Consider the following 12,840-nt stretch of genomic DNA (forward strand, 5'->3'; position numbering starts at 1 on the left):
TCAAATTGAGTGAAAGATGGTATTTACACACTTTATTAAGCCTTCACTGTAGCTGCTTCGCTAAAAGTCTGTAGTGGGTGCACATACAATTGTATTTTCATTGTATTACATCAGGACAAGCTGCATGGAGCCATTTTCAGGGAGCTTTTTTTCCCCCTCCATCTACTTTAGTTGTTGAGGAAAGTGCTGCAGCGCTAATTTTTTTGTGAAGCTTCAGAAATCTTTTGTGGACTACGAAACTTCACCCGACTTTCCACCCAGACCGGGGTGAGTCGATCATGACTCAGGTTTCATTTTTGACATCCCTTTTTGAGGTTAATTAAAGTGTGTAGCAGACATTAAATGGCTGTATGACTCTCCATGTGTGGTGCTATTTAAGTAGCTTTGTGCTTTAGTGAAATGCTTAAAAACTGAATGCAGAGGGCACGTAGTTTCACTTTGGATGAAGAATCTGAAAAACGTTTTCAGCACACACAGTGTCAGCGTTGTTTGTTCATGGAACGGAGACCCAGTTCTCTGCTCTTATCTGGCACGCTTCTCGATGTTTGCCTTTGTGAGTGTGTAGACATGTGAAGTCGAGCATGCAGCGCTTGTTTGAGGCGTTGCCACCGAAAATTAGTCATACTCTTTTACGTGGGTGTACAGTCATTAACTCAGCTTTATAAGATAGTGTAGATGTGGGCTAAAGCGAGCAAGGCTGGACTGGTGTGTGGATGCAGAGCGGACGTCAGCCCATTTCCTGTCTGTGTGATATCAGCACACATGTAGAAGAGAAGCAGTTGCATCAGCTTTCGAGACATTTAAAGGTCCCACATTGTAAATAAAGACCGTCAAAGTGTCACATTGCTGAAAGCAAGAAGAAGTAAAGCTTATATTCAGAAACTGTGCCATGAACAACCCGTCAGAACTTCTGTGAAATCGTGATGTCATGAGTCAGGAACACAGTGGGCGGCGCCGGCTCAGGCCTGTGTGAGCTGACCAATAAGAACAGCAAGGAGTGGGCGAATCGAGGTGCTGCAGCAATGAACAGTATGAGAGAAAAATCGTATTTTTTATGGAAAATTTCAGCATTTAAACTTCTTCTAATTTGCACCCAAAATATGAGCATGAACCCGAATATGAGGTTAATACAGGAGCTTTAATAATTTAAGGAGCGATTTTTTCACACACGTTTGTAGCTTCTACCATAGCAGGTGATTGATGGTGAAAATGATAGATGACTTTTAATGTGTGTGCATCTTAAATCTGGCCTATCATGTTGGCTTCTTCACTCGGGCTGACACATTTTGATAAAACGCAGCCAGGGGTGGCTTTGACGGGATCGAATCGGTCGCCAGCATCCTGACATTACGTCGCACTCCTTGATGCCTGATGCGGCCTACACGCTCCCATCAGCTCAGCTTATCTCCGTCCTTGAGTGCTGAGTCTCCCGGCTCCTCCAGCCAAACGTCTTCATTGATGTGTTCTAAATAAAACACTTAGATGTCGCTCCGCACGTGACTCTCCAAAGATTTATGTGACATTTATGACATTTACTTTCAGAAAAGGATATAGGGGGCCAGGGAGTTTTCTGGCAGCGGAGGCAGCGCTGCCCATTTGTGTAATGATATGGGATGAATTCCAGTTATTGGAAAGCTGTATAAAAAAAAAAACTGAGCGCTCCTTATGACAGAAGCGGCAGCCCTGCTGTAGCCTTTTTAGTTTGGAAATCTGTCACAGATGGCTGTCTTCTTGCACGCAGCCAAGGAAGTAATGTGATTGTGACAATTGTGTCTCTTTTGCCAACAGATTGAACATGCTGCAGGTTGTGTGAGTGACAGATATGGGGTCAACCAGATCACATTTGCAGACTTTCACTGCGGTTTGCCTGTTTTGTAAGTATCTCCACAGTTTGACAAGATATTTGCATCCCGCTGTGCTTTCTGCTAATCTTTTCTATGATATGTGCACACCATTGTTCATATTTTTTTTACTTCATCAAACGTAACCGTGAGCTAACTGAAAGTATTTTGTCATTTTGCGTCTGACAAACCCAAACAGTGGCCACTAAAGGCGCGAGGTCGGACGTGCGCGGAAAGGCCGGAGGCGTGGTGGAGCTGGAGTGCAGCTTTCCTCCATCGGATCCGGGAGCTGTGGCCTCGGCGTCCCTGCACGTGGTGGAGTGGGTTCGACAGGGACTTGAAATCCCCGTCCTGATCAAATTTGGATCCTACGCGCCTCGTGTCCATCCACAATATGAAGGTGAGCTTCTACGGATATGATTGTGACGCGTAATCCAACTGAATATTCTAAGGTTACCACCCAGAATCCAAAGAAGTGATGATGCCCAGTAAGCTCACCCTGGCCCCCTAAAGTTGCTAATACCACCTTTCCTCGGCCAAAATATAAGCAGGGTTCGTGCGGGTGACTGAAATCCTTGAAAGTGCTTGAATTTCAATGTTGTGTTTTCAAGGTCTGAAAAGTGCTTGGATTTTAGTTTAAGTGCTTGAAAGTGCTTGACATTATAACTCTGTCTTTTACAAAATTGGGATCAGACTGGATAATTAATTTCTGAAGTTTTTGCTATTATAGAATATAATTTTAGATGTTTACAGCATAATACAGTGTACATAATTGTGATAAAAAGTGAAGAAAAAAATCACAAGTATATATATTCCTTTAGATACGTATTTTACCCCAGCAGTAAGGTGCTGGAAAATCTTAAAAATGACCCTTAAAAGTGCTTGAAAAGTGCTTGAATTTGACCTTGAAAAATGTGTACGAACCCTGTATAAGGTATTCAAGTGAATATCGGCTACATTGTATTCATTATATATTGTCCTGGACTTGGATGTTGAGGCAGTTGTTTGTGCTGTTGGACCAAATTGATGAGGTTTTCTCCATTTTAAACCTGAACATCCGCGAAACAAATGATTTCATTGGTCAAACATATATTTGCACCGGGCGAAAACACTCCCAGCTATCTTCCACTAAGAGATCGTGACCGGTATCTGTGTCTCCGAGTATATTCAGCACCACACCTTAATGGCCTTTTCAGAGCAGCCTCGGTGGGAGCTACTTTTTTTAAAAAGGAGCTGAAACTCTCACATTGCATCACCGCCTATTGTTCGGCCCCTCGCCCACAGCCTCGAGAACAAAGAGAGCCTGTGAGGAAAAAAGATCCTCAATGGACCGCGAATACCTGTATGTAGCTCCTGTTATCCTTTAAAGTCACAAACAATGGGACTAGTGTGGACAAAAGGAAAGCATGTCTGGGTGGCTCAGATCTTTCTTTTGTCACAGTCGTTTTCTTTTCCATAGAGCCGCCTGCAGAGAAATTCAACCTGCCGACCTTTTCCAAAGAATATTGTGAATTTCTGTTGGAGCAACCATGAGTAGTTTTGACCAAAATGCACTTTGAGAAAGAAACTGCTCGAGCAGGAACGAGGATCCCACTTCAAAGAGCGAAATGAAATTCTTACTGTTTAACATTCAGGTGGGAGCCGATAGCAGACAGCTAACTACCACTTGTCAGTTATTTTCAGCAGCCTCAGTACCGGCAGATAGAATCAACATTTGTGAAACAATTAGAGATTTCAACCTCTTAAGCCCCACTTACCTGCTGTTGCATCATTCATTTCAATCTCGTCCTGTGGGGCTAAACATTGTTCAAACCCACAGAGCTCCACTTGAAATTCTAGTGGAGATCCCAAAGTTTTTTCCAAAGATACCAAATGTGCCAGACTGAATTTTCGGTTGCTTTGTAGAAAAAGTGGTTCACAAGCCATCGAGAGTATTTCTACTTGATGGAGTTTTAAAGATTTTTTTGTAACCAGCGTGGGCTTCAACAAATCGCGGGAAGAGGCTAATACAGCGTGAGATACTCTCAGACGGCACGGAACGAGTCGATTTCGAGCTTTACCAATTTTTGAAAGATACTTAACGGGAGATAAAGAAAAGGGGGGCGGGAGGGGAAACGAGAAACCACATTGATCGACCAACAGAGAATGAATCACATTAATCAAAGGCAAATGACCTAAGATGTGCGATCCTTAAGGTCCACTTTGCAGGATATGGGAACTTTAAGATCCAGCGTGTGAAAAAAAAGGCCCGCCCCCACCTTCTCCTTTCTGTTTGCCTATTCTCGACTCCTTCCCTCGGTCCCGTCACGCGGGATGCGATTGGAGGAGATTGGTGTTCGAGACACGAGGAGAGAGGAGGCGTCTGAGCTTCAGAGCAATGTCAAGTAAACATGACGGGCGGCACCGCCGCATCGTCTGTCCATTGTCTCCTCCTCATCTCGGGCTGTCAGATGGGCGCTACAGCGTTCGTTCACAATGTATAGGTTTATTTTTAATTCAGCTAATCAGTCAGGGAGTCATGGAATGCTTGTGCCAGCTTCTGTACATTTATACCACCTGCATTACAGTTATATCGGCATGCCAGCTTCCCACCTTGCGCGTGATGGCCACCGTGAGAATATGGTCTGACAGCGTTCGCCCGGTGACCTCAGAGTCAGGATTTGGGCCAGACATAAAAAGGCCTGTTCGGAGGATCGGTTTATTGTTGATTCGCCCTTAAAGTACGGAACATTGCCAGCCTCATCCTTCAGGCCGCCGTTTTATCACAATGTAGGAAAACCCTTTGGTGTCGCGGGTTTATTGGTTGTACTGACACACAGTAAAGAGCACTAATCATCACTCTTAGGTGTGTATTTGTCGAAGGATCAGAGCCTGCATTCAGCTGAGCCAGGGCCTTTCTCATTTGAGTCGAATGCCACTCCCTCATCTCACCCCCTGAGCGAGCAGGAAATACGATACGGACATTTACATAGCAATAAAGTCAGGGTGAACCTTGGCTGATGAATTATCGTAAGTGGGAGCGGGGCAGACTTTAATTCCAGCCCGGGCTCATAAAAGACAGTAGCCTTTTGTGGCTGACTCCGAGGACGATCCTTCAACGCGCCGCTGATGTCACACCTCATTACGCCGGGTGTTAGTCTCAGAGGGAAGCTGGGGCGATACTGTTAGTGGAAAACCCTAAAGTTTGCGTGCCCTTTGGCTCACGAATTGCACTTCTTAGCACTCGTAAGTGAGCACCCGCTTTAAAAAGGGACTGGTACGCTAATCACACGCTCTCCGGTGACAAACAGAAGAGCGGCTGTTCTTGGCGCACACAAAAGGTCTGAAAAAGGTGCTTTGTCCGATCGGACGCTGAGCTCAGGCTTTTCTCACAGGTACTGGCCGGTGTGAAGGTAACAGGTGCAGCATGGGAAAGTAACGCTTCAGAGGTGGAACCCCCCTGGTGTGGATTTCACCTCCCCGGGCCGTGAATGTTCTCCGGTGTCGCAGTGGTTTTTTTTGCTTCAGGACCATTCAGGAGTCCAACTGTTGCTTAGTGGCTGGGATTGGTACGTGACTCCTTCGGCTGCCGAGGCTCACTTTCTTCCACCGTTCCTCCCTCATCGCCACCTTAAGAGGATAAAGCTTGAACCTCCCTGATTGCGGGTCACCTCCTCCATTAATATTCTTTGTGTTCGAGCCCCTTTGCAGCCCCACCGGGTGTCAGATACATTAGATTTCCTTGCGATTGCTCCCCCGAGAGTGTTAAGAGCTAAAAGGGTTTAAATGTATTTGTTGTAATAGAGCAGTAAAGATCAGAGGATTAGCGTCTGCTCTGTGAAGAGGACAGAAAACGTCCCTCAGCAGCCATACAGCTGCTGACTCCATAAAAATACAGCTGTATAAATACACTGTTCGCATGTAAATCCCATCACAATCAGCAGGAGCAGGCTGTGTGCAGGCGTAACACATTACACACTGCTAACACGGCTAATGTGCTTCCTTCCCCGCGTGGACAAACATGAGAGTTTGCGGTGGGATTATTCACGTCCGTTTTAAAGAAGCGAGGCGGCTTCGCTTTTTTATTTTAAATTTTTTTTTGACAGTGAGAAAGCTCCTAAATTCAGATTTCAAACCATCACACAGTGGAGCTTTAGTAGAGCAACGAGCAGCTCGGAGTGAAACCTTATCTGCCTCCTTTCTCCAACCGAAACCCGAACGGCTCGACGCGAGCCTGCCAAGAGCTGACGGCATCGCTCAGAGAAAGACGTGGGCTCCCTGCCCGCCGATACCACATTCTCAGGGGACATAAAACGTCGGCGTCGTGCGAAAATGGTATTGAATTTATATAATTTTTCCACGCGGGGGCCTGTCAAACCAAACAAGACACTTCGCCCCCCCCCCCCATCCCATTGATTCCAACCTGAAGACGATTTGTTTCATCATTTAAAAACTTAATTCCCAAAATGTTACGTGTCCATTCCGGAAGAGAGAAAATCAATATCTCCAGAGCGTCCTTCACTCTGTATAAAACACACTGTGGCCTTCTGTAAGTGTTCCATTGAGTGAGTTTTATAAGATATCTCCAACCTGTCATTGTTGATTTTGTTCGAAAATGTGTCGTATCAAAGTTCACTGTTTTGACGGATCAGTGCTTTTCACTGACATAAACCTAAAACAGGAATCAAAGCAAATGCGGCACCAGTCAAAATCAAGGTTTAACAGAGTGTATAACAAAGGGGAGGGTCAGACGCAACATGTTTTTTTTTTTTTTTTTACGTGTGAGATTATTACACAGCCAATCAATTAAAAAAGATCTTCAGTCTGCAGTTTGATCTCCTCAGACGACGCCACACAAAGGTTTTTAATTGGTATTTCAGCTGAATGCGGATCATTTTTCACGTATCCCTCTGAAAGCGAATATCTTAAGAAAGATAACGACCGTTGCGTTTAATAACCTAGCCTGAGTCTTTACAGTTTTCAACCCTCTCATCTGAGAAGGCTGTGTTTCTGACATCGCTGAAAGGTTTAGTGTTTCTGTCACCTGAGAGTGTATTGAAGGGACGGAGCCTCCGGGGATGGGCGGGGGGGTGGAGGGTGGGCGGGCTTCAGTTTGAGACAGTTTGGCAAGTGAATGCAGCGGTCAGCGGTGTGTGCGAGAGATGAACTGATTGTCAAGCTGCTCTCTGGCTGATGTAATGGAGTCAGTGAGCAGAGGGGAGGTGGAGCGGGGAAGGCAACATGAGGAGGAGGACGAGGAGGAGGAGGAGCTGGTGGTGGTGGTGGTGGTGGTGGTGGAGTGAGTGTTTGTGGTGGAGGTGGTGGGGGTGGGGCATCTACCTGTTGACGGTGTCGTTTTCAGTCCCTGCCGTAGCACCCGTATCTGGTTACCTGCCTCACTATCTGTGGCATCATTTTAGTTTCTGTCCCAGCAGAGCTTGAAGTCAGTTTTGAGTCACTTACAGCAGCTATACGGAGGCTAATTTATAGCAGGAGATTAGATGCTTAATGACCAAATGCTGGACAAACACCGGCACAGGGAAGATTTTTGTATTTATTTATATGGATGCCTGTAAAATCTCAACTACGGATCGACCAACAGTGTTTTTAGACAGAACTAATATTGATACTGACCCATAATCAGATCGTTCATTCATGAGGGCACCAAGTTTTTAGAAGCTGGTCTAGCATTGCACTCCTATAACACTGTTGGCCCTCATTATTGGCAGTTTAAAAACGTTTTATCTGAGTAGATAGAGCGGTACCAGAACCTTTTTTGTTCCGTGCTTTCTTCTTCCTTTTTCAAAACCTGGTGCCTAAATTACCCACAATGCAACATTTCACTGAGGGGGATTTATCAGAGAAGACACTACACGTGGACAGGGTGAAAAAAAAAAAATGATAACCAACTGATATCGCCATGAAACCTCCCCAGATGATCACTTTCTCACTTTTGTGTGACAAGCTTTATGATATTCCATGATTACATATGCAAATCAGGCATTTTTTAATTAAATGTGCACCAATTTGCATACACTGCTGGAACAGAAATCTGAATGTGTGTTTTGGATGTTTTCTCTTGAGTGGCTGCACGAATGAAAATTGATGTAACCCGTATATCCTCCAATCGGCCAAAAGTTTGTGGACGCTGAACTTTTTCCCCCAGATCTGATTGTTAGATTCTTCATTCTTTTTTAAAAAAAAAAAAAAAAAAAAAAAAAGGGGGGGGGTCCAGTCCAAGTCCAGCGTTAACGAGGTCTGACTCACAATGGGTGTTCCAGTTCATCCCACAGGTGCTGGACTTGGTTGGGGCTGAGGTCAGGGCTGTGAGCAGGTTCGCTGAAGCTCCTCCACAGCAAATAGGGAAATCCATTTTTTTATTCCCCCGGATTTGGGCACAGGGATATTGAAACAGGGGGAGGCTCTGCACCCTGAAACAGTCGCCACAAAGTCAGAGGCACGCTGCAACTAATGCTGCGTTAACGAGCATCAGGATTTCTCTTAATTGGGACGTGCACAAAAATAAATCTGGCCATAAAGTGACGGACCGATCTTTACAAGAGCGCAGATTCTATTAGCGAATAAATACACTGGCAAATTGAATCAGCGAAAAAATAAATGAAAATTCAATACTAGTTAGTAATACAGATAGCAGTGCTGCTGCATTTTCTGCTGCACGCCTCAATGAATAAATGCTCTCAAGAATAAATAAAACACCCATCCTTTTATTTTCAGAATGGACCATTGAAAACTGATTGTTATCACAAAAGTCATATTTATTTGTGACTGATCTCCTCATAACTGTTATCTTTAGTTACCTTAACCTTCAGACTGACTTGAGACTGAATAAAGCAAAAGGGAAATGTTAATGTCCAAGTTAAATTCACCTGTTTTGACTACGCTCTTCATTTGTTTGCACGCTCAGAACTCGCTGCAGCCTGTGCTGCCGCTGAGAGGCTCTTGCTCTGGCCCCCCCGCTCTCCCTCGCATCTGGCCGCACACTCAATTTACCTTGATTTGAAATCTCTTGCAGTCATGCATTTTTCAAAACAGGCGGCAGGAGTGGCATTAGTTCACGCTCCCTGGCTTCACTTCCGCCCCCGCCCTTCCCCTTCCCTCTTATCTGATTACACGCGGTTGGTCCCACAGCATCCCAGTCCTCGGCACAACCTTCCCTCCGAGGTGCTGTAGTGACCTATATCACACTGCGCCAGTAAACATGAGAGCAGGCGAGGGAAAAAAAACTGCCAGGGGTCAAAGGGTAGGATTCTGAAATGCACTAATCCCCCGAGTGTATGCTGATGTGTGTTTTGCTCGGCTTTAAACCCTCCCTACTCTCTCCCCCCCCTGTGGATTTAGTCCCCTTTGGCAGCTTGGAAAAGTAAATAAGGCGTGTTATCACTGCCAACATACCTAACTCTAACTTCCTGGTTTCTTTTTGACTGTCAGGACTGTCCCCCTCCCTGCTACAGTCACCAAAAATCACAGCCTCTGTTAATAATTACCGTCACAACACGGCCATCCCGGTGGCACCGAGGCTTCCACGCTGCAGTGTGTGTGTTCGCCGCTAACATGTTGTTATTTCTGAGACGATGCAGAGGGAAGACTTGAGTCCTTACGTAATGCCCTTCATTGACGGCTTCTTCTCAGACGGCGTTACATTCTGTCAGGCCACCGGACGATTATGTGTCTGATAAAGTGTGAAACCACACGGACACAGGGAGGTGTGAGCTGCGGACCGGAGAAGATAAAGGGTTGATGTTGCAAAGCTTCAGTCCGGCTCGAGGGAGCCGTCACCTGGCAACCGTGAGATCACGTTTCCAAGTTTGCACGCGCGCGCGTGTCAGCCTGCTGCCTGTGTGCGTCTGCGTGCGCGTGACGGTGTTCGAGGCTACGTTTCAGGACAATGTTCTCTGTCAGCACGGGAGAGTTTCACACTCTGACTGTTCCGCACAATTCAGACCTGAGAAATGACAAGTGGAATCAGCATCACGCGCAGTGGGCCTGTCTCATGGCTCTTCACGCGCCGCACTCTCACCTCTTTAACTGTACTGTGTTTCCACAGGTCGGGTGTCTCTGGTCCGAGTCACCGCCCTTAGGCTGGAGGGCCTGCTGCTGGATGACCAGGGCTCGTACGAGTGTCGAATCCTCTTACTGGATGAACCCACAGATGAGCTGCAAAATGGCACCTGGACTGTGCTCTCTGTAACTGGTGAGGGTCACGTAGTAGTGTATGTGTTTGTTTGTGTGTGTGTGTGTGTGTGTGTGTGTGTGTGTGCTTTGGCTTCATGCCTATGGCTTGAGAGGCGATTATATTTAGCTTCATGAGGCAAAAATCAGCAATCCAAATGTGAAAGGTAAATAAATAAGGTTTGGTGGCGTTACATAAGACGCGCCGCTCGCCTGGCACGTCAGTCAGAACACAAGAAGTCAGAGCTCCTCAGTTTGAATTCCACAGGGCGCAGCAGAGGACCGGGAACTTGGAGCGTTATGCGTCTGAACCACCGAGCATCAGATACAGTCAGGCACCAACCGCTCAGAATTATAAAAAAGTTTTTCGATCACAGAGGAAACATCAAATATGTGATAAGCGTGGGCTCGTAGAAATCTGACACGAATGTTACACACGAGTCACACGTTTTTAATTAAATACATACCTTTTGTGTGAGCGCACACTTGAACGTGACGCTACAGCCGTTGGGTGTAATTAAGGAGGAATATCTTTTCGAAACGTATTTGTTGAGGCAGTTTCCACGCTCTGAGCCGCTCGGTGGGTGTTTCCCATGGCAGCACTTGACTGAAAAGTTGAGGGTCGGTGTTGCTAGGAGACGCACTGTCAGCTCCCATGATGCACTTAATGACTGCCTTTAAGACATCTGTTCCTACACAACATTTCGATGCGAAACTCTGTGGCTAAACATTTGTATTTCACTAGTAGAGCCTAGTTAGCCTAGCTGGGCAGCGTTAGCACGTACTTATTCTAACACCTGCGGAGAATAGATCAGCAGCTGTCACACACTGTTGTGTTTCACCCACATTATAGCGGGGGTTTAGGTAGCATTTAGCTAGCTATCTGTTTGTCCTTCGCGGGTCTGCCCACTGGTGACAATCAATCAGGCCACGTTTAACAGCGCCGAGCTCTAAACCTGACATGACGACCGTAACAGGCAGCTGTGAAATTCCGGATGCCCTTTTTTTTCTTTGAGTTCTCACGACCCCTTCGAAATGTCTTGTTTCGTTATCAGAATTTTGATTTACTGAGTCCGATAACACTTTGAAAGTCTCAAAGAGAATATGGATAAATTGTTTTAAATCCCTGTCAAGGTAATGGAGGGCTGACCCGGAAGTGCAGATGTTCTGTTGGCCACACAGTAAGCTGTGCGGAAGGTTCCGGTAAATCTACATCCAGCAATTCAAACGTTCTTGGCTCCATGGACCAAGAACACAAGGGTTTCTCAGTGTTGCCCCAAACTCCCAGCCCTACGTGCTAGTTTTTTTAGATTAGATGGCCTCTAGTCAGGTATGGAAAGGTTTCACCATGAGTGCATCACCACTGAGTCCAACACCGGGCCTGAACTCTCTGCAGTGGGTCCTGTAATCTCAGCGCTGATTTGAATCACAGATGAGGCTAACAACTAGCATGTAACAATGTAGTGTAGCACGGACAGACAGTCAGAATCTAAAGTATTGCCCCCTGCCATGCCATCAGTGCAGAACAACAACTAAACTCAAACATATTCCCTGATCTCTCGTTTCTTAGCTCGATTTTCTCACAGTTTTTAGTTCAATATCAAACTTCACTAAGCAGGCCTCCAGTGACAGCAAGAGATGACCTCGGATTCCTTAATCATCCCGTTGCAACACACACTGTGTACTCGGTCCTTTATTTACTCTGACTGGCCGCTCCAGATGAATGTTTGACAGTGTGTAATTTCGCTCTTTTGAATCCAGTGTTCTCTGGAGGGAGCCGGCCTCTGCTGCGTCAAAAGCACGTTTTGCGGCTCCTACATTTAAACTTGTCGCTTCCTATGCAACGACATGATTTCAGCAGCCGTCCACATCGTGGCCGGGAAAGAAAAAAAATGCAAAGCTGTGGGTCGTCCGTACATTTTGATGTTGTGTTTTTCAGCCCCGTGGAGCACTTCAGTCTAATTGAAGGTGCACTTTTAATTAAAAACCTTCCACCCACCCTGTCTGTAACATCATTTAATCTGTCAGACACTGTTTTTAAAGAACATTTCATGACAGGCGCTGCAAACTCTTGAGACTTAAGCTTCAAAAAGAAGTCAAAGCAACTGTTGTGAAAACTTTTTAAACGCCTCTTTTTTTTTTTAAAGAAATAAAACCTTTCGTGACGGATCAGGTAATTTGGATAACTTCTGATGTTCTTCACGCAGGTTTTCAGGGAGAGACTCATCCCTGACTAAAGTTATCATCACACCTATTGATAGCTTTAAATAATACATCTGCATATGAAACATGCATCATTATTTTTGCGCTTTGAAGTTTGTGTGTTTGAGCAAACCTTAGCTGTGACTCTCCGCGGCAACATACAGAACAAAGCATCGGCAGATCAAAGTGAGGGGAGACAGTTTCACAGCGCTGGTCTGTGTGAGACTCGGGTTAGAGATGAGAATTATAACAGGTTATGACTCCGGTTGTTTGAGGCCTCGGCTGCAACTTAACTGACGTGCCCTGCAGAAGCCCCCCCCCCCCCCCGCATCCTCAACATTTGAGCCCGAAAATCTCAACATTGACCAGTGCATGAAAAAATGATGGAACCTGCATATTCTCCGTATGATTTCAAAGCTTCGTGGCCTCGGCTTCAACATTTGAGATTATTTTCAGTCTTCGTGTGTGACGAATTTCGCATACAAAAGCTTGGTTTTCATGCAGCGGGAGTAAGTATTTGGCAGGTGTTTTTGCAAAAGTCTCACAAGGTCCCTCCTTTGTACAGACATTGACGCGAACATCTCACCCTGTAGCTCAGATAAGAGAAAAAAAGAAAAAAAGAAAATAC

General features: G+C 45.7%; 2 protein-coding genes across 3 annotated transcripts in view; one reads left to right on the forward strand and one right to left on the reverse strand.

The window, feature by feature from the left end:
• adra1ab (adrenoceptor alpha 1Ab) overlaps positions 1-12,840 on the reverse strand; it is a 195,454-nt gene that overhangs the window by 60,016 nt on the left and 122,598 nt on the right. The window lies entirely within an intron of this gene.
• Positions 1-12,840, forward strand: part of igsf9a (immunoglobulin superfamily, member 9a) — a 69,090-nt gene that overhangs the window by 12,069 nt on the left and 44,181 nt on the right. Inside the window, exons 2-4 of the mRNA XM_030435686.1 lie at positions 1,789-1,874; positions 2,041-2,241; positions 9,886-10,032. Coding sequence (XP_030291546.1) covers positions 1,823-1,874; positions 2,041-2,241; positions 9,886-10,032 — 400 coding nt within the window. The 5' untranslated portion in view covers positions 1,789-1,822. The remainder of the gene's footprint in view (positions 1-1,788; positions 1,875-2,040; positions 2,242-9,885; positions 10,033-12,840) is intronic.

Source organism: Sparus aurata, chromosome 12 (assembly GCF_900880675.1).
Source record: "Sparus aurata chromosome 12, fSpaAur1.1, whole genome shotgun sequence".
NCBI lineage: Eukaryota > Metazoa > Chordata > Actinopteri > Spariformes > Sparidae > Sparus > Sparus aurata.